This window comes from Dendropsophus ebraccatus, chromosome 9 (assembly GCF_027789765.1).
Source record: "Dendropsophus ebraccatus isolate aDenEbr1 chromosome 9, aDenEbr1.pat, whole genome shotgun sequence".
NCBI lineage: Eukaryota > Metazoa > Chordata > Amphibia > Anura > Hylidae > Dendropsophus > Dendropsophus ebraccatus.
This window is the reverse complement of record NC_091462.1, coordinates 74,235,254-74,257,177: the sequence shown is the minus strand read 5'-3', so window position 1 is coordinate 74,257,177 and position 21,924 is coordinate 74,235,254. Positions and strand designations below refer to the sequence as shown.

General features: G+C 45.7%; 1 protein-coding gene across 1 annotated transcript in view; it reads left to right on the top strand.

The window, feature by feature from the left end:
- Positions 1–21,924, top strand: part of GTF3C1 (general transcription factor IIIC subunit 1) — a 63,988-nt gene that overhangs the window by 4,818 nt on the left and 37,246 nt on the right. The window contains exons 3-16 of the mRNA XM_069983653.1: positions 1,729–1,902; positions 2,292–2,435; positions 4,026–4,122; positions 5,458–5,581; positions 5,720–5,872; positions 6,759–6,874; positions 15,042–15,354; positions 15,973–16,145; positions 17,640–17,776; positions 18,876–19,029; positions 19,709–19,812; positions 20,117–20,292; positions 21,280–21,573; positions 21,691–21,836. Coding sequence (XP_069839754.1) covers positions 1,729–1,902; positions 2,292–2,435; positions 4,026–4,122; positions 5,458–5,581; positions 5,720–5,872; positions 6,759–6,874; positions 15,042–15,354; positions 15,973–16,145; positions 17,640–17,776; positions 18,876–19,029; positions 19,709–19,812; positions 20,117–20,292; positions 21,280–21,573; positions 21,691–21,836 — 2,305 coding nt within the window. The remainder of the gene's footprint in view (positions 1–1,728; positions 1,903–2,291; positions 2,436–4,025; positions 4,123–5,457; positions 5,582–5,719; positions 5,873–6,758; positions 6,875–15,041; positions 15,355–15,972; positions 16,146–17,639; positions 17,777–18,875; positions 19,030–19,708; positions 19,813–20,116; positions 20,293–21,279; positions 21,574–21,690; positions 21,837–21,924) is intronic.

The window sequence follows — 21,924 nt, the reverse complement described above, 5'->3', positions numbered from 1 at the left end:
ATAAGGCTTCTTCAGCGAGGCTGCTGTGTTAAATGGGTTCGCATGACAGCTGGGCTCCCTCTCTAAATGCCGCCAGTCCTGGCAGTTTAACCCATTACATGCATTAAGACCAGAAAAAAAATTAAAGCTGCACTGAGAATCGAGGTTGGATTCTCAGCACCCCATGTGCTCTAGGGACATATCAGCAGGTTATATTCTTCTAACCTGCTGATAATTTCTTTTTGATGCCCAGCTGATATCTGAGATCAGTCAGTAGTATTCATGGAAAACTTTTTCTATAGATAAAAATTTAAAGGGAACCAATCACGCAAAAATTGTCCATAAAGCTAAGGAAACGTGCTGGTACATCAGCCAGCATGCTTCCTAAACATCCCCCTGTACCCTCCGTCCCCTGTACATACAGCCCGCAAAGTTAGCTGATCCGGTGACTCTCAGGTCAGGTCTGGTGGAGTCCACAGAATGTGCCGCAGTCATTCTCACTCGTCCACTATTGCCCTGATCTGAGAGTCACAGGACCTAAAGATCAAAAGGAGGGTGAAGAAAACCCCCGGAGAGTTCTACCTCGGGGGGGGGGGGGGGGGGGATTCCTTCCTGACCCCAGAAATGACGATTGGATATCTCTCTGGATCACAACTAGCCTGCTGCATACAGCTGTATAGCTCTGGATCAGGAGACTCCACCCTGTAACAAAAGAAAGAGACATTAATGCTGCAAAATATGTTGTCTCTGTAGAAATACATGGCTTGCTCCTAAGAGCTTACAATCTGTCTGGTTCTTAAGATGTACAATCTAATATATAGTACATGTCCTGCTCACAGAGCTTACAATCTAATATACAGTACATGTCCTACTCACAGAGCTTACAATCTAATATACAGTACATGTCCTGCTCACAGAGCTTACAATCTAATATACAGTACATGTCCTACTCACAAAGCTTACAATCTAGTATATAGTACATGTCCTGCTCACAGAGCTTACAATCTAGTATACAGTTCATGTCCTGCTCACAGAGCTTACAATCTAATATACAGTTCATGTCCTGCTCACAGAGCTTACAATCTAGTATACAGTACATGTCCTGCTCACAGAGCTTACAATCTAGTATACAGTACATGTCCTGCTCACAGAGCTTACAATCTAGTATACAGTACATGTCCTGCCCACAGAGCTTACAATCTAATATACAGTACATATCCTGCTCACAGAGCTTACAATCTAATATACAGTACATGTCCTGCTCACAGAGCTTACAATCTAGTATACAGTACATGTCCTGCTCACAGAGCTTACAATCTAATATACAGTACATGTCCTGCTCACAGAGCTTACAATCTAGTATACAGTACATGTCCTACTCACAGAGCTTACAATCTAATATACAGTTCATGTCCTACTCACAGAGCTTACAATCTAGTATACAGTACATGTCCTGCCCTCAGAGCTTACAATCTGATGTAAAATCCAATCTCTGCTCCTAAGAGTTTACTGACTCTTACAGGCCCTCCTCTAAAGAGTTTACAGGCTAATATGACTGCCCCGACGAGCTTGCAATCTAATGTACACTACAATACCCCAGTCCTAAGAGCCTACACTCTAATACACAAACCAACCTCCATTCTGCCACACAGCAGACATACAACAGAGAAGGCCTTTCTTTCTAAAGCCGGCATATCTGGCTACATTGCATCTAGCTACAAGGGTGATCTATCTGTTTCTTGCTTTCAGATGGGGCGAGAAGCTTGTAATCGTCGGCTCTCAGTCCCTGCGCTATCGCGCTCTCATCGGATGGGAAGTCGATCCTTCATTAAAGCTACCAGACTATTCCTACTGTATCCTCGAGAAAGTCGGAAGATCACGATGGCAAGGAGAAATTCAGAAGGACCTGCAGGGTATATACAAGTAGGTGACTTATTTTTTTATTGTAATATGGGAGATTTATATGTCATTTTTTATTTTGTGTCTGGATAGAAGATCCTAAACTGTTTACTTACATTTTGTTGTCATTCGTAACCATTTTATTCACACGCAGTATACAGTAAGGGTGTTCACACAGTAACAGTGCCTCAGTGTGTCATATCATCTCAATGGGAGAGCGCACACTCCTCCGCAGCCGTCGCTCTCCGTTCAAAGAAGTGACGTGTTACCTCCTTGAGCGGCGGCAGCAGAGGAGCGCGCGCCCTCTAATTCACACCGCCGTGGAATTCCGCCGTATTTGCTCAGTGTGAACATACCCTAAGTTAAAATACTTCTACAATATAGTATTTACTTTGCTTTCTTATATATTTCAGAATGGATGCAAGGAAGATCCATTACCTTAGACGTGTGCTGGATAAGAATGGCCTTATCACAATGCAGACCTATTTGGTAAAGCTTCCCAATGGAAGTCAGCAGCATTCACTGCTTTTGCTGTTAAAGCGATTTCATGTCGACAGGTATGTTATCATTATTTCTAATTCAGAAACAATATGTTGTAGCCTGAACTATACAAAACAGGAATGTACACTGTTATAGCCCTTTTAATTCTATGGGGCAGCATACGTTTAACCTGTCTCTGTCCTTTCAACAGTATAAAACAAACATTAAGGAAGGAATTTACGAAGCGTACACCACAGGCTTACACCAGGGAGAAGGCGTGGCCTCCCCCAGCGCCTCATTTATAATCATTTACGCCTGTTGGAAGCAGGTGTCGATTTTGTACGCCGGGCGCAGGTTCGGTTGCCGAGCTTGCCGGATTCACTAAGAGGCGTGCGCCTCTTTGTGTATTCTGCCGGGTAGAAAGGGGGGTGGGGCCTAATATAAGACCTGCATACTTGTACGCCGATCTTCGTAAATCTTCCCCCTAAATCTACACAAAAATGCAGTGTGAAAGCAGCCAAAGAACAAATAACAAAAGAAGCACGTCAGGACTCCACCACTAGTCAGCTTAGGGTTGTGCCTATCTTGGGTGACTGTGTTTATAGAGGGTCAAAGGGGTACTAACCTCTCCTTAAGGAGAGCTCGTCATAAAGATGTGTGGAGACTTACAGTCCATTGCTGCTCCACTGAGAATTCTGGGAAGAAAGGATATGCAAAATAGCTCTTACATCCCTTTAAGCAAAGTCTTAAGCACCCCTTCAAGTCAAGTCTCACTCAATCAAGCAGTCTTAGAACATTGTTTGGGGATTTTTGTTCCAAGCCAAACAATCTCTCCAAAAGGAATGATTTCCCATCTGCAGACAGCTGTTTTGGGGTTTTTGCCCCTCATCAGTGCAGAGCAGAGTTTTTGCTGGCTAGTGAGAGGTCTGTTGACATGGGTCAAAGGGGTATTCGAGGCACAAAGCTGCATGGTGTATATCTCAACACATGGACAGCAGGTGTCCTTCATCCACAGTGCTAACCACAGCTCCCTCTGCTATTCCTAAATGTATGGTTCACTAAAATTTCACATATAAGCACTACAGACAGATTATCATGGGCACTAGGTGATAGCTGCCGGAATGGTGGTTATATGTACGTGTTAAAGGGGTACTATAGTGGGGAAAGAAAATATGAAGTTTCCCAGTACTTATCAGCTGCTGTATGTCCCGCAGGAAGAACTGTATTCCTTCCAGTCTGTCACAGTACTCTCTGCTGCCACCTCTATCTGTGTCAGGAACTGTCCATAGCAGTAGCAAATCCCCATAGAAAACTTCTCCTGCTCTGGACAGTTCCTAACACAGACAGAGATGTAGCAGAGAGCACTGTGTAAGGCTGGAAAGAACTTCTTGCAGGACATACAGCAGCTGATAAGTACTAGAAGGTTTGCATTTTTTTAAAATAAAATTAACTTACAAATCTGTATAACTTTCTTCAACCAGTTGATTTGAAAACAATTATTTATAATGTGTCTTATATCTATACCATGATTGAGAAAAATGGATTTTTATTCTCTGGTGCAAAGTGTCTTTTCAATTTTAATTTAGACCGAATGTTAAATTGCTTATCTATAAATACTTATCAGGTTTTTCCTTATTATCTTATTTTTCTTCTTTTTACAACCTTAGAAGAAATAAGTATGACTTGCTATCTGAGAGAGTCTCACAAATGTTGAGTGAACATCCAAATCAAATGGAAACATTGCTGAACCTTCGAGAAGAACTGGTAATGTATATAGAGGAATACTTTCCATATTGCAGATTCAATAATATTGCATTTATCCATCTATTGTTTGGTAACACCATTTTTTGACATATGCTTGAAAAAGGCTGACATATGCCGAAACGTCGCGCACTGGTGTGATATTAAAGGGAACCATTCACCCCGTGGCCCCCGGCAGAAACTGACATACAGTGACATAAAGGTCAATATACTTACCACATCGCTCCCGGTCCCGTCCCGGATCCCGTTGTTGACACGGAGAAATCGCCGATTCTTCTTCTCCCGCCCATTATGGTAATGAGCTGAGATGAGTCCAACGTCCATAGGAAACGACGGACGAGTCCAACTTATTCATGAGGTCCTCTTCTCGTCGCCGCCCATCCACGCCTCCTGGAACTTGATTGACGTCTTCAGTCTTCTGACGAATTCCCGCGCAGGCGCCGTTGCGATGGTCTCATCACCTCTCTGCGCCTGCGCGGTAAACAGGATACGTGTTCGAGGCATTCGGCGCACGCGCAGTAAACAGTGAAGCTGCGGAGCGGCTTCAATTGTGAACTGCGCATGCGCCGAAAACGACTGTCACGGCGCCTGCGCGGGATCCGGCGAGAAGAAAGAAGACGAGGAGGAAGAGGACCCGGCGTCAATCAAGTGTCGGAGGCGGGGAGAAGGCTGGACTTCGGACCCGGCGGCGCTCATTACCATAATGGGCGCGAGAAGAAGAATCGCCAATTTCTCCGTGTCAACAACGGGATTCGGGACGGGACCGGGAGCGATGTGGTAAGTATATTGACCTTTATGTCACTGTATGTCAGTTTCTGCCTGGGGCCAGGGGGTGAATGGTTCCCTTTAAACCACCCAATAGCTTTGGATGTGCTGTCTCCTTCTCTCTCTTTTTTTTTTTTTGGGTGCATCTACACCAGCCTCAACCAATCTGCGTATAATAGTCTGATCTGATGTGACTACTGACTGCAGTTCATATGAATGTATTTTAAATCATTTGACTTATAAAGTCACCTGAAGCCAAACCAGCGCCCTTCTTTTCTTTCATAGTAGTCCAGAAGTCTGGAATGCTGAGCCAATTTAGGGCCACAGCAGCCAGGCTTTGCGGCAACCGGGCCTGCTGGTCAAGGAGGACTCGCCTGGGGATCTGAGAGCTATGTCCCAAAGGCAATTGCATTGAAGATAAATATTGACTCACCCTTGTATATCGGGGAGTTGCTATCAAAGACATTTCCTAACGTTTGTATCTGCAGGATTAAAAATTATTTTATCCAAATGTTATATCTATGTGTAAGTAAGCAATTTAATTTATACATTGTTCTCATTGTTCAATTTAAGGGCGTGCCTGAGCGATTTTTCAAGAGGCTTTATCATTACATGGCAAATGCTGGAATTGTGAAAATAGTCACCTTACCATTACATGAGATTCAGCCACTTGCAGAACACCGCAAGACTAAGAGAGGTGTGTATGTGTTTATATGGAAAATGTGTGTCTTTTTACCTGTGTTGCACCGCTCGCACAAACTTTCTGGAAAGTTGGTGAGACACTGTTAAAACATCACAAAACATTAAATATTATGTCATGCGTGTGTTTTAACAGGTACCGATATAATGGTCCGATGTGCAAAGCTTATCAAAGAATATAAGAAAAAAGGTGATGATGAGGATGATGAAGATGAAGAAGATGTCAAAACGTCTCTTCCAGTAGATATTATTTATGAGAAGGATATGTTAACGCAGACCTATGAACTCAGTATGTATCATGAATAGTTTGAATCCATATTTTAATGATATTCCTGTCGAGGCCAAGTAGAGTAATAGAGAAGTGTCTATATCTGTTGGCCCTGGAAATCAGTGCTCAGCTTAGGAATATTACATTTTTTTTTATATCTGCAGTTAATCTATTTAAGAGCGTATTGCGCCCAAGAGCTAAAAAAAAAAAAAATTCTGCCAAACCTAGCTGGTCCTAAGGTGTATTTACGCAGACAGATTTATCTGACAGATTTTTGAAACCAAAGTCAGGAACAAAGAACAGGTCATAAAGAAAAGATTTAGATTTCTCCTCTTTTTGAAACCATTCCTAGCTTTGGCTTCATAAATCTGTCAGTGTAAACTCACCATTACCCACCAAGTCACCCTGAGTATTTTGAGCCTTCTCCCATCTTTCTAGCTGCCGCTGCTCCTGACGCAAAAGTTTTTCTAAAACCCAGCCTATATCCAAGATGGCGCCGGCTGGGAAACTACATTTCCCAGAATCATTTGCACCTCAGAGCCGACTGCCAAGTATTCGGCTCAATCTGCTTCTGCTTTACAATGTAAGCAAAATATCTATCTATATAGATGAGAAAGAGGGAGAAAGTTAAAAACTGTGTTTGCTTTCCCCTATACTGCTCAGAAGGCTGTCACTGTTCTGTTGTTTACCCACCCCTTGGCCAGGAGCTCCCTGATTGGTGTAATTAGTGTGATTACAGCTTGCCTGGCAACAGAAGAGACAGAGATTATGTGACAGAAGACCGTAAAGCTGTCCTTCGGAATTCTATATAAAGACACTACTTTCTGTTACTGTGTCCTAGATTTCTTATGTCCTGCGGAATGCCTTGCCCTCAAATCTTGCATTTTTGTGTCTGTGTTTCTTGCAGTTGAAAATCGAGGAACCAAAGGAATTTCCCAAAGAGAAATCAAAGTAGCATTGAATGTAGGGAAGCTGGAAGCCAGAATGCTGTGCCGTTTACTAGAGCGATATATGCTTATTAAGGTTAGATTTGTGCTCTTGTTTTGTTATTTCTATTATTCTTTATTTCCTTTTCCCCATTTTTGTAAGGTTTCCTATTCTTCTAGAAAGTTTGATATGCAGCTCCTGGTGTTTAACAATACACCTATACACCTATTTTACAAAAAAAAAAGTTTTACTTCTAATAAAAATAGTAAAACATTAGAAAACCTAGTAAACATGCATATCGCTGTGGTCAGACTGACCTATACAATAAAGAAAAAATGTCATTTCTTGTGCCTGTCATTGGGGGACACAGCACCAGTGGGTATAGGCTACTGCCACTAGGAGGCGACACTAGACAGAAGAAGAAGTGACTTCGCCTGGCAGGCTATACCCCTCCTACAGGCACCAGGCTAACTCAGTTTTAGTCTAGTGTCCGTAGGAGGTAGACACAGGTGCATGCACCTCCATTTTTTATTTCTTTTTCTTATCTTTTAGGTTATCAGGGGGACCGTCGGCGTGGGCTGCCACATCAGACGCAGTTCCCCCTGAGGGTGCATGGAAAGTTTCTTTTCCCTGCGCCGGTCACCCGTCCCCCAACGCCCGCTCCCTGCGGCAGGATACCGGTCCCCCACAAAGGTGCGAGGTGACCGAAGGGGTGACCCTGCGCGCACCTGAAGACGCCGGACAGGTGAGTATTCCTGTCCTTAGCCCTCTTTGGAATCTGGGGGGGTCATCCTACCAGGGCACCTAATTACTCCCCTCCTGTCTCTCTCCCTCCCTGCCTCTCTCCCTCCCTGCCTCCCTCTCAGAGGCCCTGGGCAAGATGGTCTGTGCGGGCCTCTTTCTTCAGGGAGAGGGGGTGGAGGGAGTCTCTGGAGCTCCTGCCCGCATGCAGCAGCTCCATAGGGGCGACCGGGTGGTTTACCGGGCTCTTCTCCCTTCCTTTCTGCCGGCGGCCGCGTTCTTCAGCGCTCCGCGCCGCCGTCTTGCTGCCGCCGGCCTGCCCATAAATTTAGCCCCCGGCTTCTGCCGGAGCTAGGCCGCATCGGCGCACACGAGTGACGTCACGGGGGCGGAGCGCCCGCCCGTTTTCGACCCTTCCCGCCGCTCTTATTGGCTACTCCTGTAGCCCCCACCTGCTCCTTCCTGTGCCCCCTCCCTTCCTCCTCTCGTCTCTGCAGCGCAGCAGCTTGTGGCCACCTGCTGTTCTCTCTGCCTGCCAGTACAGCAGCCTCAGCTCCATGTGCACAGCAGCAGCAGCTCAGAATCCACAGCATCCAGCGTGCTCCAGCATCCAGTGCAGCTCCAGCATCCAGTGCGGCAGCAGCTCCAGGGTCGGGTAGGCTCACCCAGTGGGTGATATTCCCCTCCTCCACTCTCCAGGCTACCAGCCCTAGCTACCATGTCTGGTCCCCGGGACGACCCCCCTAGGCAGCTCGCTCCTGTGGCTGTGGCGACACACTTTGCGTGTGCTCGCTGCAATAAAAAGTTCCCCTGCGGTCAGCCTGGCCCCCTCTGTCTGCTATGCCTTAACCCTAGTGCCACCTCCCAGGAGACCTCCCCTGCAGGTTCAGATGCAGCCTCCCCTGAGTGGGCTAGATCCCTGTCCCAGGCGATCGGTGACCTCTCTAAGCTGTCCCAGGTCATGATCCATGCCATTGAGCGGTTGCCTTCCCAAGCGCCTCCAGCGGCGGGACCCTCCAGGGTATCTCCTGACTCGCCTTCCAGAGGACGGTCTCATAAGAGATCTAGACTCTCTGTCTCACGGTCACCTTCTAGGAGATCTAGACTCTCTGTCTCACGGTCACCTTCTAGGTGTTCCTCAGACCCTTCTCCGGACAGATCCACTGCAGGCGGTTCCGCTTCCCAGCGACCCCTCTCCGCCACCTCGGGGGACCCCTCTGACTCTGCCTCAGAGTCCGACAGGGAGGATCAGCTGGCCTCTGCAGTGCAGGCCTTGATCCGTGCAGTGCGGGACACCTTACATATTGCAGAAGAGTCCCCTTCTACTTCCAGGAGTGAAGTCTCTTTCAGTCGCCATAAGCGACAGCCTTTGGTTTTCCCCAACCATAAGGATTTTGAAGATCTTCTAGCAAAGGAGTGGAATCACCCTGACCGGCGGATTCCATCCTCTAAGCGTGCCGAGGCCTTGTTTCCCTTCTCCCCTGACTTGGTCACTACATGGACAGTGCCCCCCTCTGTGGACCCTCCGGTTTCTCGACTTTCCAAGTCAACTACTCTGCCTCTGGCAGATGGTGCTTCACTCACTGACCCAGTCGACAAGAAAATCGACGCTTTTTCGAAGTCTGTCTTTATTGCGGCCGGTTCGGCCCTACGTCCTACCTTTGCTGCATCCTGGGTCAGCAAGGCTTGTTCCTCTTGGGCCAGGCAGTTAGTCCATGACCTCTCCCTGGACACCCCGCGCGAGGATCTCCTGCCTCTGGCCTCGCAGATTCTGCATGCGTCCAAATACTTGTGCGACGCTTCTCAGGAAGCTGCTCGTTTGTCTGCGCGGTCCCTGGCTAACTCTGTAGCCATCCGACGATCTGTTTGGTTAAAATGCTGGTCAGCTGATGCCGCCTCCAAGAAGGCTCTGACCTCTCTTCCCTTTGCAGGGAACAGACTTTTCGGGGAGCGGCTTGATAAAATAATCTCGGACGCTACAGGGGGGAAGAGTTCCTTGCTCCCTCAAAACCGGTCCCGGCGCCCTCAGCCTCACAGGCGTTCCAGCCGTTTCCGCTCCTTTGAGCCTCCGGCGCGTCGTCGCCCGGCTAAGGATGCGCCTCCAGCTCCTTCTAGGAAGCCCTCTTTCAAACCCCGCCCCTCCTGGCAGCCCCGTTCTCGCCCTTCTAAAGGTCCTGCCCCCAAGTCTTCTTCCTGATGGTCCTTTCCCTGTCGGGTCTCTCCCTCAAGTAGGGGGTCGTCTGCTCTCCTTCAAGGAGATTTGGCTCGCCCATGTGCCCGATGTGTGGGTACGGGAGGTGGTGTCTTCAGGATACAAAATCGAGTTCGCGTCCATGCCGCCTCCTCGCTTTTTCCCGTCAAATCTCCCACGCTCTTCGGCGCGGCTTTCCGAGCTTTTTCGGGCGGTTCAGAATCTCCTAGCTCAAGGAGTTGTGGTCCCAGTTCCTTCCTCCGAGCATTTCCAGGGATTCTATTCCAATCTGTTCACAGTCCCCAAAAAGGACGGCTCGGTCCGTCCTATCCTGGATTTGAAACGGCTGAACAGGTTCGTTCGCCTTCGGCGGTTCCGCATGGAATCCTTGCGGTCGGTGGTCGCGTCTCTAGAGCAGGACGAATTTCTTGCATCTATAGACATCCGCGACGCCTATCTGCATGTTCCCATCGCAGCCAGTCATCAACGTTTCCTACGTTTCGCCGTCGGTTCTGGACATTTCCAGTTCGTTGCCCTGCCCTTCGGGCTCGCCACGGCGCCTCGGGTCTTTACAAAGATCCTTGCACCTTTGATGGCTCTGCTTCGGTCAAAGGGGGTGGCTGTCCTGCCATACCTGGACGACCTCTTGGTAAAGGGCCGCTCCAAACAGGACACTTTGTCCAGCCTCCAGATCACACTCGATCTCTTGACCAATTTCGGTTGGGTGATCAATTACCGAAAATCTTCCCTACTTCCCTCCCGCTCTATGGAGTTTCTCGGGATGCTATTCAACACCGAGACGGCCCGTGTCCTCCTTCCTCCCAACAAAGTTGCCTCCCTGCGCTCGGCAGTCTCTCTGCTCCGCTCGGGCGCCCCCTGTTCGATTCGCCTTTGCATGCGAGTCCTGGGCAAGATGGTCTCCTCCTTCGAGGCGATCCCCTTCGCTCAGTTTCATTCGCGCCCTCTGCAGCGGGCGATTCTGTCTCAATGGGACAGGTCCCCTCTGTCTCTCCACAAGAAGATCCTCCTGTCCCCTGCTGTTCGCAGGGAGCTTCTTTGGTGGTTGACGTCTCCGGTGGTCCTCCTCGGCCGCTCGTTCCTCCCCCTCAATTGGCTGGTCGTCTCTACGGATGCCAGCCTGTCCGGGTGGGGGGCTGTCTTCGGGAGCCACACAGCTCAGGGCTCTTGGTCGCCGATGGAGGCTCGGCTTCACATCAATATCCTGGAGCTCCGGGCCATCTTTCTCGCCCTGTCTCAGTGGACCGATCTCCTGAGGGGTTACCCGGTCCGTGTTCAGACCGACAACGTCACCGCCGTTGCTTATCTGAACCGTCAAGGCGGCACCAGGAGCCGCTCTGTCATGACCGAGGCCGCTCGCATTCTCCATTGGGCGGAGCGTTTTGTTCCAGCCCTCTCGGCAGTCCACATTCCCGGGGTGGACAACTGGGCGGCGGACTACCTCTGCCGCGAAAGACTGGATCAGGGCGAATGGGCTCTACATCCCGAGGTGTTTCTTCAAATCTGCCGGCGGTGGGGATTCCCAGACGTAGATCTCTTCGCCTCCAGGCTGAACCACAAACTCCCCATCTATGTGACTCGAGCCCGGGATCCTTGCGCGTTCGCGGTCGACGCCTTGGTGACCCCATGGGAGCAGTTCTCCCTGGTTTACGCCTTTCCTCCTCTGCCCATTCTCCCACGAGTCCTGAAGCGCTTCAAGGCACTCGGCGTTTCCGCCATTCTTGTCGCTCCAGACTGGCCGCGCCGATCCTGGTACGCCGACGTAGTGCACCTCCTGGCCGACGCCCCCTGGCGACTTCCCCTGCGGGCCGACCTCCTTTCACAAGGGCCAATATTCCACCCCAATTTACCTCAGCTGAGTTTAACGGCGTGGCTGTTGAAGCCGCGGTATTGAGGTTTCGTGGGTTCTCGGAACCAGTCATCCAAACCATGCTTAAGGCCCGTAAGCCTCAGTCAGCTCGGATCTACCATCGCGTGTGGAAGGCCTTCTTTTCTTGGTGCGAACAGAATAATTTTCACCCCTTGGTGTGTTCCACGCCCAAGATTCTTTCCTTTTTACAATCCGGGCTGGATAAAGGCCTCAGTCATTCCACCTTGCGTTCGCAGATTTCCGCCCTGTCTGTTCTTTTTCAGCGGGCTCTGGCTTTCCGCCCTCAGGTGAAGACCTTTCTTCAGGGGGTGGTCCATTTGGCCCCTCCTTTTCGACAGCCTTTAGAGCCCTGGGATCTTAATTTAGTCCTCGAGGTTCTACAAGGTCCTCCCTTTGAGCCTCTTTGTGAGGTGTCTCTTTGTTTCCTTTCTTGGAAAGTCGCCTTCCTGGTGGCGATTACCTCCATCCGTAGGGTGTCTGAACTGGCAGCGCTCTCTTGTCGCTCCCCTTATCTGGTCCTTCACGAGGACAAGGTGGTGCTTCGTCCTCTTCCTTCCTTCCTGCCGAAGGTCGTGTCTGCATTCCACCTTAATGAGGACATCATTCTCCCCTCTTTTTGCCCTGCGCCCTCCCATCCTAGGGAACGGTCCCTGCATTGTTTGGACCTTGTCCGGGCCATACGGATCTACTTGTCCGTCACTGCTTCCTTTCGCCGCTCGGATTCCTTGTTTGTGGTCCCGTCGGGTTGGATCAAGGCAGCCATCGCAGAGGCCTACCGCGTTCGTGGCAGGGCTCCTCCCTTTCGGGTCACCGCTCATTCTACTCGGGCTGTGGGGGCCTCTTGGGCGGTCCGCCATCAGGCTTCAGTGTCCCAGGTCTGCAAGGCCGCCACCTGGTCTTCAGTCCACACTTTTTCAAAGTTTTATCAGGTCCATATCCTGGCTTCCTCTGACGCCAGTCTGGGCCGCAAGGTTCTACAGGCCGCTGTGCGTTAGGCGGGCCGCATGGGGATTGTAATCTTCTTTCCCCACCCTCTGGGACTGCTTTTGTACGTCCCACTGGTGCTGTGTCCCCCAATGACAGGCACAAGAAAAGAGGATTTTTTTGTACTCACCGTAAAATCCCTTTCTTGTGGCTTCATTGGGGGACACAGCTCCCACCCTGTTTGAGGTTGTGCTCCCGGGGCTTGTTCTGTTCTTGGGGTTTTCGTTCCCGGGACCAGTCTGTTTTTTTGCCTGTTTTTTGTTACTATTTTCTACTGCTTGTGACTAAACTGAGTTAGCCTGGTGCCTGTAGGAGGGGTATAGCCTGCCAGGCGGAGTCACTTCTTCTTCTGTCTAGTGTCGCCTCCTAGTGGCAGTAGCCTATACCCACTGGTGCTGTGTCCCCCAATGAAGCCACAAGAAAGGGATTTTACGGTGAGTACAAAAAAATCCTCTTTTTTACCATAAAGTGCATTACATAAACATGGAACCCCCCAAAAAAAGTTGTGGAATCGCATTTTTCGTCCCAAATCCACCCCATAAATGATGGAAAAGGTGGAAAAAAAAGTGGAAAAATAAGTGTTATGGGTCTTAGAAGGAAAGGAGGAAAAAACGCAAAAGTGACAATTAGCCTGGTCCTTAAGGGGGCAATAAATAGCACATACGTGGTGCCAGCCATGGCAATAGAATGATTGTTTTCCTGCACATGCATCAGTGTCTAGTGGGCTCCAGTGAGACCACATCTGGAATACTGTGTCCAATTCTGGAGACCTCACCTACAAAAGGATATTGATAGAATAGAATGGCCGAAAAGATGAGCTACAAAAATGGTGGAGGGTGTCAGACATAAAACAAATCAGGAAAGACTTGAATCTGTATTGTCTTTAAACCTTTAAATATGTTAAAGGACTAAATAAGGTTCAGGAGGGAAGTGTTTTTAGAAAAAAACTGAACTCAAGAACAAGAGGACACAGTGAGAGATTAGTTAGGGGGGAAAGATCAGAAGCAACGCGAGAAAGTATTACTTTAATGAAAGAGTAGTAGATGCTTGGAACAAACTATCAGATGTGGTTGGTAAATCTACAATAACAGAGTTTAACCCCTTAAGGTCAAAGCCAAAGTTTTTGCGCTTTTGCTTTTTCCACTTTGTTTAAAAGTCTATAGCACTTGCATTTTTTCACCTAGAGACCCACATGAGCCCTTATTTTTTGCAACACCAATTGTAGTTTGCAATGACAGACTTTATTTTACCATAAAATATGCTGTGAAAACGGAAAAAAATCATTTGCGCTGTCTAATTGAAAAAAAAAAAAGGAATTCGTTTTCATTTCAGGGAGTTTTGTGTTTACGCCGTTCGCCCTGGGGTAAAACTGACTTCTTATAGATGTTCCTCAAGTCATTACGATTACAACGATATGTAACATGTATAACTTTTCTTTTATCTGATGGCTTGTAAAAAATTCAAACCATTAACAAATATATGTTCCTTAAAATCGCTCTATTCCCAGGCTTATAGCGCTTTTATCCTTTGGTCTATGGGGCTGATTGAGGTGTAATTTTTTGCGCCATGATATGTTCTTTCTATCGGTACCTTGATTGCGCACATGCGACTTTTTGATCGCTTTTTATTACATTTTTTCTGGATTTGATGCAACCAAAAATGCGCAAGTTTGCACTTTTTTTTTTTTTTTTTTTTTGCGCTGACAGTTTACCGTGCGAGATCAGGAATGTGATAAATTAATAATTCAGGCGATTAAGTGCGCGGCGATACCAAATATGTTTATTTATAAAATGGGAAAAGGGGGGTGATTCTGACTTTTATTAGGGGAGGGGATTTTTTATTAATAAAAAAAACATTTTTACTTTTTTACGTTAACTAGAATTCCCCCTGGGGGACTTGTATGTACACAGCAATGATCAGTGAGATCGGTGATACATTGCTTTGGCCTGCTGCAGGCCAGTGCAATGTATTGCCGAGACGGGATCAGCGTCATTGCAACGCTGAGGCCCGGCACGGGCAGAAGGATCGGGGGGGAGATCCGACCCACTAGACACCAGGGACGTGCGGCGCAAAGCCTCTAAATGCAGCTGTCAGGTTTGACAGCTGCATTTAAAGGCTTAATTAGCCGGCGTGGCAACGAGACCCGTGTCGGCTACGAGAGGCGCTCCCTGGCTGCAGATATCAGCCGGGAGCGGCGCTGTTCAGAGCAGGGTCCCGGCGGGACCCCTCTCTGAACTACCCCAGCGGCACCATGACGTATCAAATTCGTCATGGGTCGCTAAGGGGTTAAACATGCCTGGTGTATACATATATCTATCCTAAGATAATAAGAGGAAATACTGCCCATAGTTTCTATATTACCACCTGATGTGCATGTCTAAACAGTAATGCCTCCTTGTACCCAAATATATATATATATTTTTTTTTTTTTTTTTATTTTATTTTACTGTCCCTTTTAGGGTTTCATGGAGGATGAGGGGCGTCAAAGGACAACAAAGTTTATTTCCCATGTATTTGTTGAGGAAAGTGAGTTACGCAAACAGTTTCTGGAGGAAAAAGCAAAAAGTGAGAAATTGTCCATGCTTAACTTGGTACCTCTTCAAAGTGCTAGAAATGAGAAAAAAGTATCTCCTGAAAACAAGCCATCCGAGGAACCTCAGACCTCAGAGGATGACTGGGAAGAAGTAAAAAGCAATGAACAGCCTGAAACAGAAGGCTGTTCATTTCTGGGTGGTGCTGCCACCACAAGCACTCCGCTGCTTCCCTTTAAAGGTAAATGTGCATCTGATTTCTTCCTGGTTTCCTCTCTGAACTATGACCCTGCTGTTGCCATGTACCAATGAAGACACATCCACAATCCCTTGCATGTGAAGTGGAGACCAGCTGCCAGTATTAATGGGACCAATCATCTGGCTGCAATTAAACCTATGTATGAGTGACCTAAGAAAGTAGATGCCCTGCGGGTCATAACCGAAGGCAACAGGTTATCAAACAAAGCAACACATGGGGGATTAGTGAGTCTATAGCTCTCAAACGATACATTTAAAATATGTTATATTTAATATAATGCAGTTTTCTTCATGACACCACCCTTTAAGTGGGACAGAATTATCATACAGCCTGATAAATCTGGCACATTTTATGATTGTCTTGTCTAAGTTTGCACCTTTAGGGCCAACTCACACGAAGTAAGACTGGTGGGATTTTGTGGCGGAGAGTTCTGCCGCGGAATCCCGCCAGTTTTACTCCATGTGAACTGGCCCTTAGTAAAGAGACTTTTAGTAACTGTGGGCCATTGTGTCTGGTTCTTATCAAAGTAAGTCTCCATATATAACAGACATAAAAAAAGAGAGAGAATCTAGGTATTTATGATATATGTTGTCCTTGTAGGTCTGTCCAGAATTCATATGAAACGCACTTTTTCCGTGGATGTAGACAAATTGCCGGTGTCTGAAAATGATTGTAGTCTGGACGGTTTCCAATTAGAATCCAATCTGTCGGCATTCTCTGTGCAGTCTGCTGATGAGGATGACGATGAGGTCTCTGTGATTGAGGAAGTCATAGTAAGTCTTTTTGCCATTTTTTCCTATTTTTTTTGTTTCATACTTCTTAATTTTTACATTTTCTTTCTTCTATTAAAATGACAGTCTAAGACTTGAGTGATACTTTAAAACTTTTTTTGTTTCCTTAATGTAAAATTATGCAACTTTCTCAACGACCATCCTTGGTAATGTTTTTTACTATTTTTCTGCTGCTGTAGAATCTTACCCATATACACGGCTGGTGCTGCTGTTACTTCTGATCATATAATGGAAAGAAATACTCCAAGTCCTCATGTACACAGACATGACAGATTATTACGAAAAGGTCCCAGGGACTTTAGTTGCATGTTGTCCAGCTATGTCAAAAGTTTAGATTGCACTGAGTCTCTGTGACTGTGAGCTTCAACTGATCCAATTAATTACAGGAGGAGAGGGGGGGGTAGTGAATATCCTTGATTCACATACTTTAATTAACAGTTTCTTTATTTATCCAATGTCATACAGTGACATACCTGTGTGCTGTCCCATGGTGTCATCCACATGATTGGGATGACCTTCTCTTTTTTTTCCCCTCAAATTCTTTGCACAATAAATAAAGTGTAAGGGCCCTATTACACCAAACAATTATCAGCATACTTGGCTGATTACAGGCCGTTTCGGCAGATAATCACTTAATGTAATAACTCCTGTTAAAAGACCACGATCGGCCGACATGCACAATGTCAGCTGATCATGGTCTTTCTTCAGGTTGAAAAATCCTGACAGTGACAGTCTGCTGCACATCACACCGCCGCTCTCTTTAATGGGCCTTTAATCTGGACGATCTATGGGCAGCTCCTGACAGCCCTCCACACACTTGCTGTCTGCGCGTAAACGAAGAGGAAGTGAGTGCTGACCTTACAGTTTGGTGCTTGCTTCCTCTTCAGAATCGTGCCATGTAATATTGCCTTTACTGCCATTTAACTGTCACTTTGCAGAAACCAATAGTACAAGAAACTCTGTGATAATTTTATTAAGCAAAAGTATTTCCTTCTGTACTCAAAAGGTTTTACAGCCATTATGGTATATAGAGGGGTCGAGGCGGGTGAGTGAGCGGGGAGATGAAGGAAACAGCATGTGTATAGGAGCCAGCACAGCACAACATCCTGAAATTTAATCTCATCAAGTTTTCAGACCAGCACTGAGCAGTCTGACCTGTGAATGTAGCAATTTATGTGCCCAGATAGTCTCCAAACTGCACAGGCTGGTTCTCTCTTCTTCCTGCTGACTCATCCCCCATTCCCCCTATAGGTTGTAATGGACTCTGAAAACCCATCTTTACTTTGCTGCTCTGTAATCAAGGTGACTTTGCTTGACAATGAGCAGATAAGAAGTGAGGGGGATCTGCAAAACAGCTTTTTGAGCACAGAAACCTTTTACAGAGTTTTTTAAAATCGATAGTACTGTTGATTTCTGCAAAACAATTTTGAATGACAGTTACACTTTAAGTAATTTACTTTTATGTCTCAATCTTAGGATAAGGAAGAGACAAAAGGTAAAAAATCTAAGTCTGGAACACTGGAGAGATCCCGTGAAACCTATCGTCTCTTGAAAAGAAGAAACATAATAGTGGAAGCTGTGAAGAATCTGCGTTTAGTGGAGAGCTTGTTCACGTAAAGTCACATGTTTTATTCTCTTTGTTCTTTGGGATTTTCAGGAATAAAGCAGTTAAGTTATCTGGTAGTGTAAACCTCTTGTGGATACTGCAAAAACGGAAAGTGACTGAAACGAGAATATTACCCAACTGTACAGAGCATTGTTATAAAGAGTGTCCTTTACAAAGCACTTACATAACATTATCTATTCTGTTTAAAATTGATGGGAAGCATGAAGCCATGAAAATTTAATACCGCCCACAGTTTCTGCAAGTTCGCAACTGTGGATTTCATTAGAAGTCTGTTTTTTTTTTTTTTGTTGTTTTTTAATCTGGCAGGGGGAACATTGTAAGGAACAACTACTTGCCTTTCCCAGTGCCCGCAAATCGCAATGCCAAAATGTCGGGGACCCCCGTTGGAAGACATCTTCCCCGAGTTCTGATAACGTCACAACTCAGGAAAATGCCTGACCCGGCTCATGAATGCCCCATTAACCAATGAGTGACTGCAGCGGGTCCAGTCACTGACCGACTGAGCACGGTATCCATTAACTGGGTCGTGACGTGGAAGAGCTGGAGAGTGTCGGCGGGTGCTCCTGGAGCAGGATGCGGTGCAACACGGGAGTGGGGAGCGATAAATATAGGTTCTTATGTCCCTACAACCCCTGCCCGAAGTAAATATTTGTTGCCCCGCCGGAATTCTTGTGTAACAACAAAATTAACATTATCTACAGTTGTAGATTTTGGTGCAGAAACACACTGGATGTGAAAATACAGTTTGGGCTTAGTACTGAAAGATGCTGTAGTTGGGTGTGATAGATACAACTATCAGGGATAGCAACTATCACTGTTGGGGATGGGCACAGGTTGGGGCCTGAGGTTTGGGGTTAGACTGTATTAAAAAAAGAGAAATCTCCATCGGGTTTCTCCGTAGAAAACATCTTTATTTCATATCAAACACACTAAGTAGGAACATAGAGACTGCTCCCTCCTTGCCTACAACCGTTTCACGCCCTCTGGTGCTTTCTCAAGGCCTGGTGTTAGACTGTCTTTTCAGCAAATACTTAGAGCAGATGAAGGTAAATAAAATCTCCTAAGCTTCAGTCTTCTGTCTGTAGTCTTCAGAAAATGATCGTGGAACAGGAGAAACAGGAAGGAGTTTCTACAAAATGCTGCAAAAAATCCATCCGGAGATTGGTCCAGAGGCTTTCCCAGGAAGGGCTTGTTAGACTGTACCATACAGTGGTAGTGCAAGATGGGATCAGTAAAAAGGTATTTTTTTTTACTTTTCTCTTTGGAATCACCTATAGTATGTCCACCAGTTCTGCTTATCCTAAAGTGTTTTCTTTACAAGCTTCATATACTGACGTATAAGATACTGATCCACACAAAAACGTCTTTTGGCCTCTATCACCCCCATAAAATAGTGGATTCAGGCAGGGAACATTGTCAGATATACATTTTCATTGCAATGGCTTGAGTCTACCATGACAAGTGCTGTTTTTTGTTAGATAGTAGTTGTAGTAGTAGTAGTAAGCTAACCTAATATACCTAATTGAAACACTGTTCAATATACAGATTCTTATAGCCACATAGAACTGGTGTGGAAATTGGTGTGGAAATTTCCTGTGGATTATACAAAACTGAAAAAAGTCAATGGTTTTGTAATTGTGACTTTTGCTTCAGATCCATTGTTAATCCTCAGGAGAATCTACAACAACATATTGCTTAAAGATTTCATTTAAGTCAGGGGTTTAAAGCCGTATCAGACTTGCAAAAAGTATAAGCTATCACTGACACGTTGTGCACATTGACACTTTGGATACCACAGAGAGAGTTCTATTTCTAGTATTCATTTCAGCTAAAACATAAAGAAGACATTGCCTTGCTGATATAATGTGTTCGACCATCTTCACATTTTGTGCGGTAATAACTAAAAACTGATTGACAGGTGGAGTTCGTTGTGCATCCATCAATCAATCCAAAGGATCCTTTAGTGAAAAGCGCCATTGAACAAATTCGCTTTCGCATTTCAAATTCTACTTCAGGGAATCGGTAAGTCATATCATGAGGAGCAAACGTATTTCAGGAAAGGTAGGTGGATAAAAATGTATCCAATTCCATTACATAAGTCATTTATGTGAGATTTCTATACCACCCTCCATACTTATGTAAACAACTAGAAAATATACATAGTTATATGGAATGGAGAAAAATTGTTTCTTTATAATTACTAATAACAGGTGATAAATTCTTTAGAAACTTGTTACATGTCAAAAGTATTTTTTTTTCTTTTCTTGGACACATTACTTTGCTATTTACATGGTGTGTGTGTTATTTTCTCTGGGACATTGTACAGGACACGCTCACCTCAAGGACAGTCTGCACCTGGAAAGACAGACGCAGATGATCCATCTAAAGAGAAGCACAAAGAAAAACACCATGGTGCATCTCAGAGTAACTCTTCAGAGCATCCACTGAAACCAACTGATCCCATGGAGGTGACACAATTAAAGAACTACCATCCTGTCATAGGTACGCTTTTAAGTTTAGTTTTTTTTTTTTTTTTTTTTCCTTCATAGACAACATGTCATTTGCTGGTGATATTCTTATTGTATAATTCTGCGGCAAAACCTGTTCGACAGAAGGTTTAGTGCATTATCTTTTAAGATCATGTATATGACCTGTGTAAACAAAATGCCCAAGTAAGGAATCATGTAATAGGGCAGTATAAGGAATAATATTAAAGAGTACCTGTCATTACAATTAACTTTTAACATGTCAAAAGTTATTGACCACGGCTGGTCTCACTGTGATCAGGAAATGGGGAAAGAGCATAGCACCCATGCCATCTGCTCCCCAAGCGCTCACTAATTCTGACAATGAAGCTTCATAGATTTACAGTCTCACATGACCAAAAACTTTTCATATGCCTGATGACATGTCAAAAGTTATTTTTATTTACAGATACTCTTTAATGTGTGTATTTTAAGTGTATCTAGTATGTGGTGGGGGATAATTAGACTGATGGCAGATGATGGGTGTTGGGAGGGGGTAGAGTGGAGCATGTTGGATTTCAGCCTACCCGAGCCTTTATCAGGGATAGCAGCACTATACAAGGACTTTGTATGGAGATATACTGGCATGCGACATCCTAATTAGTACTATAGGGTCGTTAGTATTGTATGAGGTGCTATAGTAATGATTTTATAAGCATTCTGTAGCTAGCATTTTACAGACTGTGCTTCTGGCTCGTATTCGGACATTTCCATGTCTGCTGTTTATCATATTGGAGGGATCAGTAGCGTGTGACACTGAATATAATGTTCAGATCTCATATGGAGTCAAGCCGAATTTGAAGTGACCACATTGGAGTGGGTTGGCCTCAACTGCCTGTGCTACATGTCTGTTCTGGGAGATGATACCTTTAATTTTTCTACTTACAATTTAGGGTCTTGTTGTTTCTTTCATTCATTTAGAGCAGTAACATTCTTGTGTTTTTGGTTTTTTTTTCTTTAACAGTCCCTGGACTTGGCCGCACACTTGGGTATCTGCCTAAAATGCCACGCTTAAAAGTAACCCACATGTTTTTGTGGTATATAGTCTATGGTCATCCATGCTACAAAACACAACAGCAGCCCAAAACGAATGATGATACAATCACTGAATCCACCGCCGAATGTAAGAATAGCATACCCCCAGATGGGTGCCCGATAGAGAGCACCTCAGGTGGGGGTCCTAAAAGACACCGAAGTAAGGCTGATGAATTGTCACAGTACATGTCGGACCAAGGAACAGAACAGAGCACAGAAATAGGTATTGAGTAGCAGCATTGTCTTACCTCTGTTCCATTCTTTCCTGTGTTGGAGCAGTGTTTCTTGTGCTATACCTCTGCAGCTAATAACTTGTTTCATTGTGCTTCATCTTTTTTAGTCTATGTGGATAAAGAGTCATGGGTGAGGTGTGTTCCACCCGCCACAATACACTCTGAATATGGACCAGGTTGGGTTCTTGTTAGTGATATCCTCCTTTGTCTGCCACTTTCCATCTTTATTCAAATAGTTCAAGTCAGCTACAAGGTAAACCGATTTCCTATCACAATATAGAGGCACTAAGGGGGGCCTGCATACAACTATAATATAGCTGCCTTCTTGTACTTATATTATG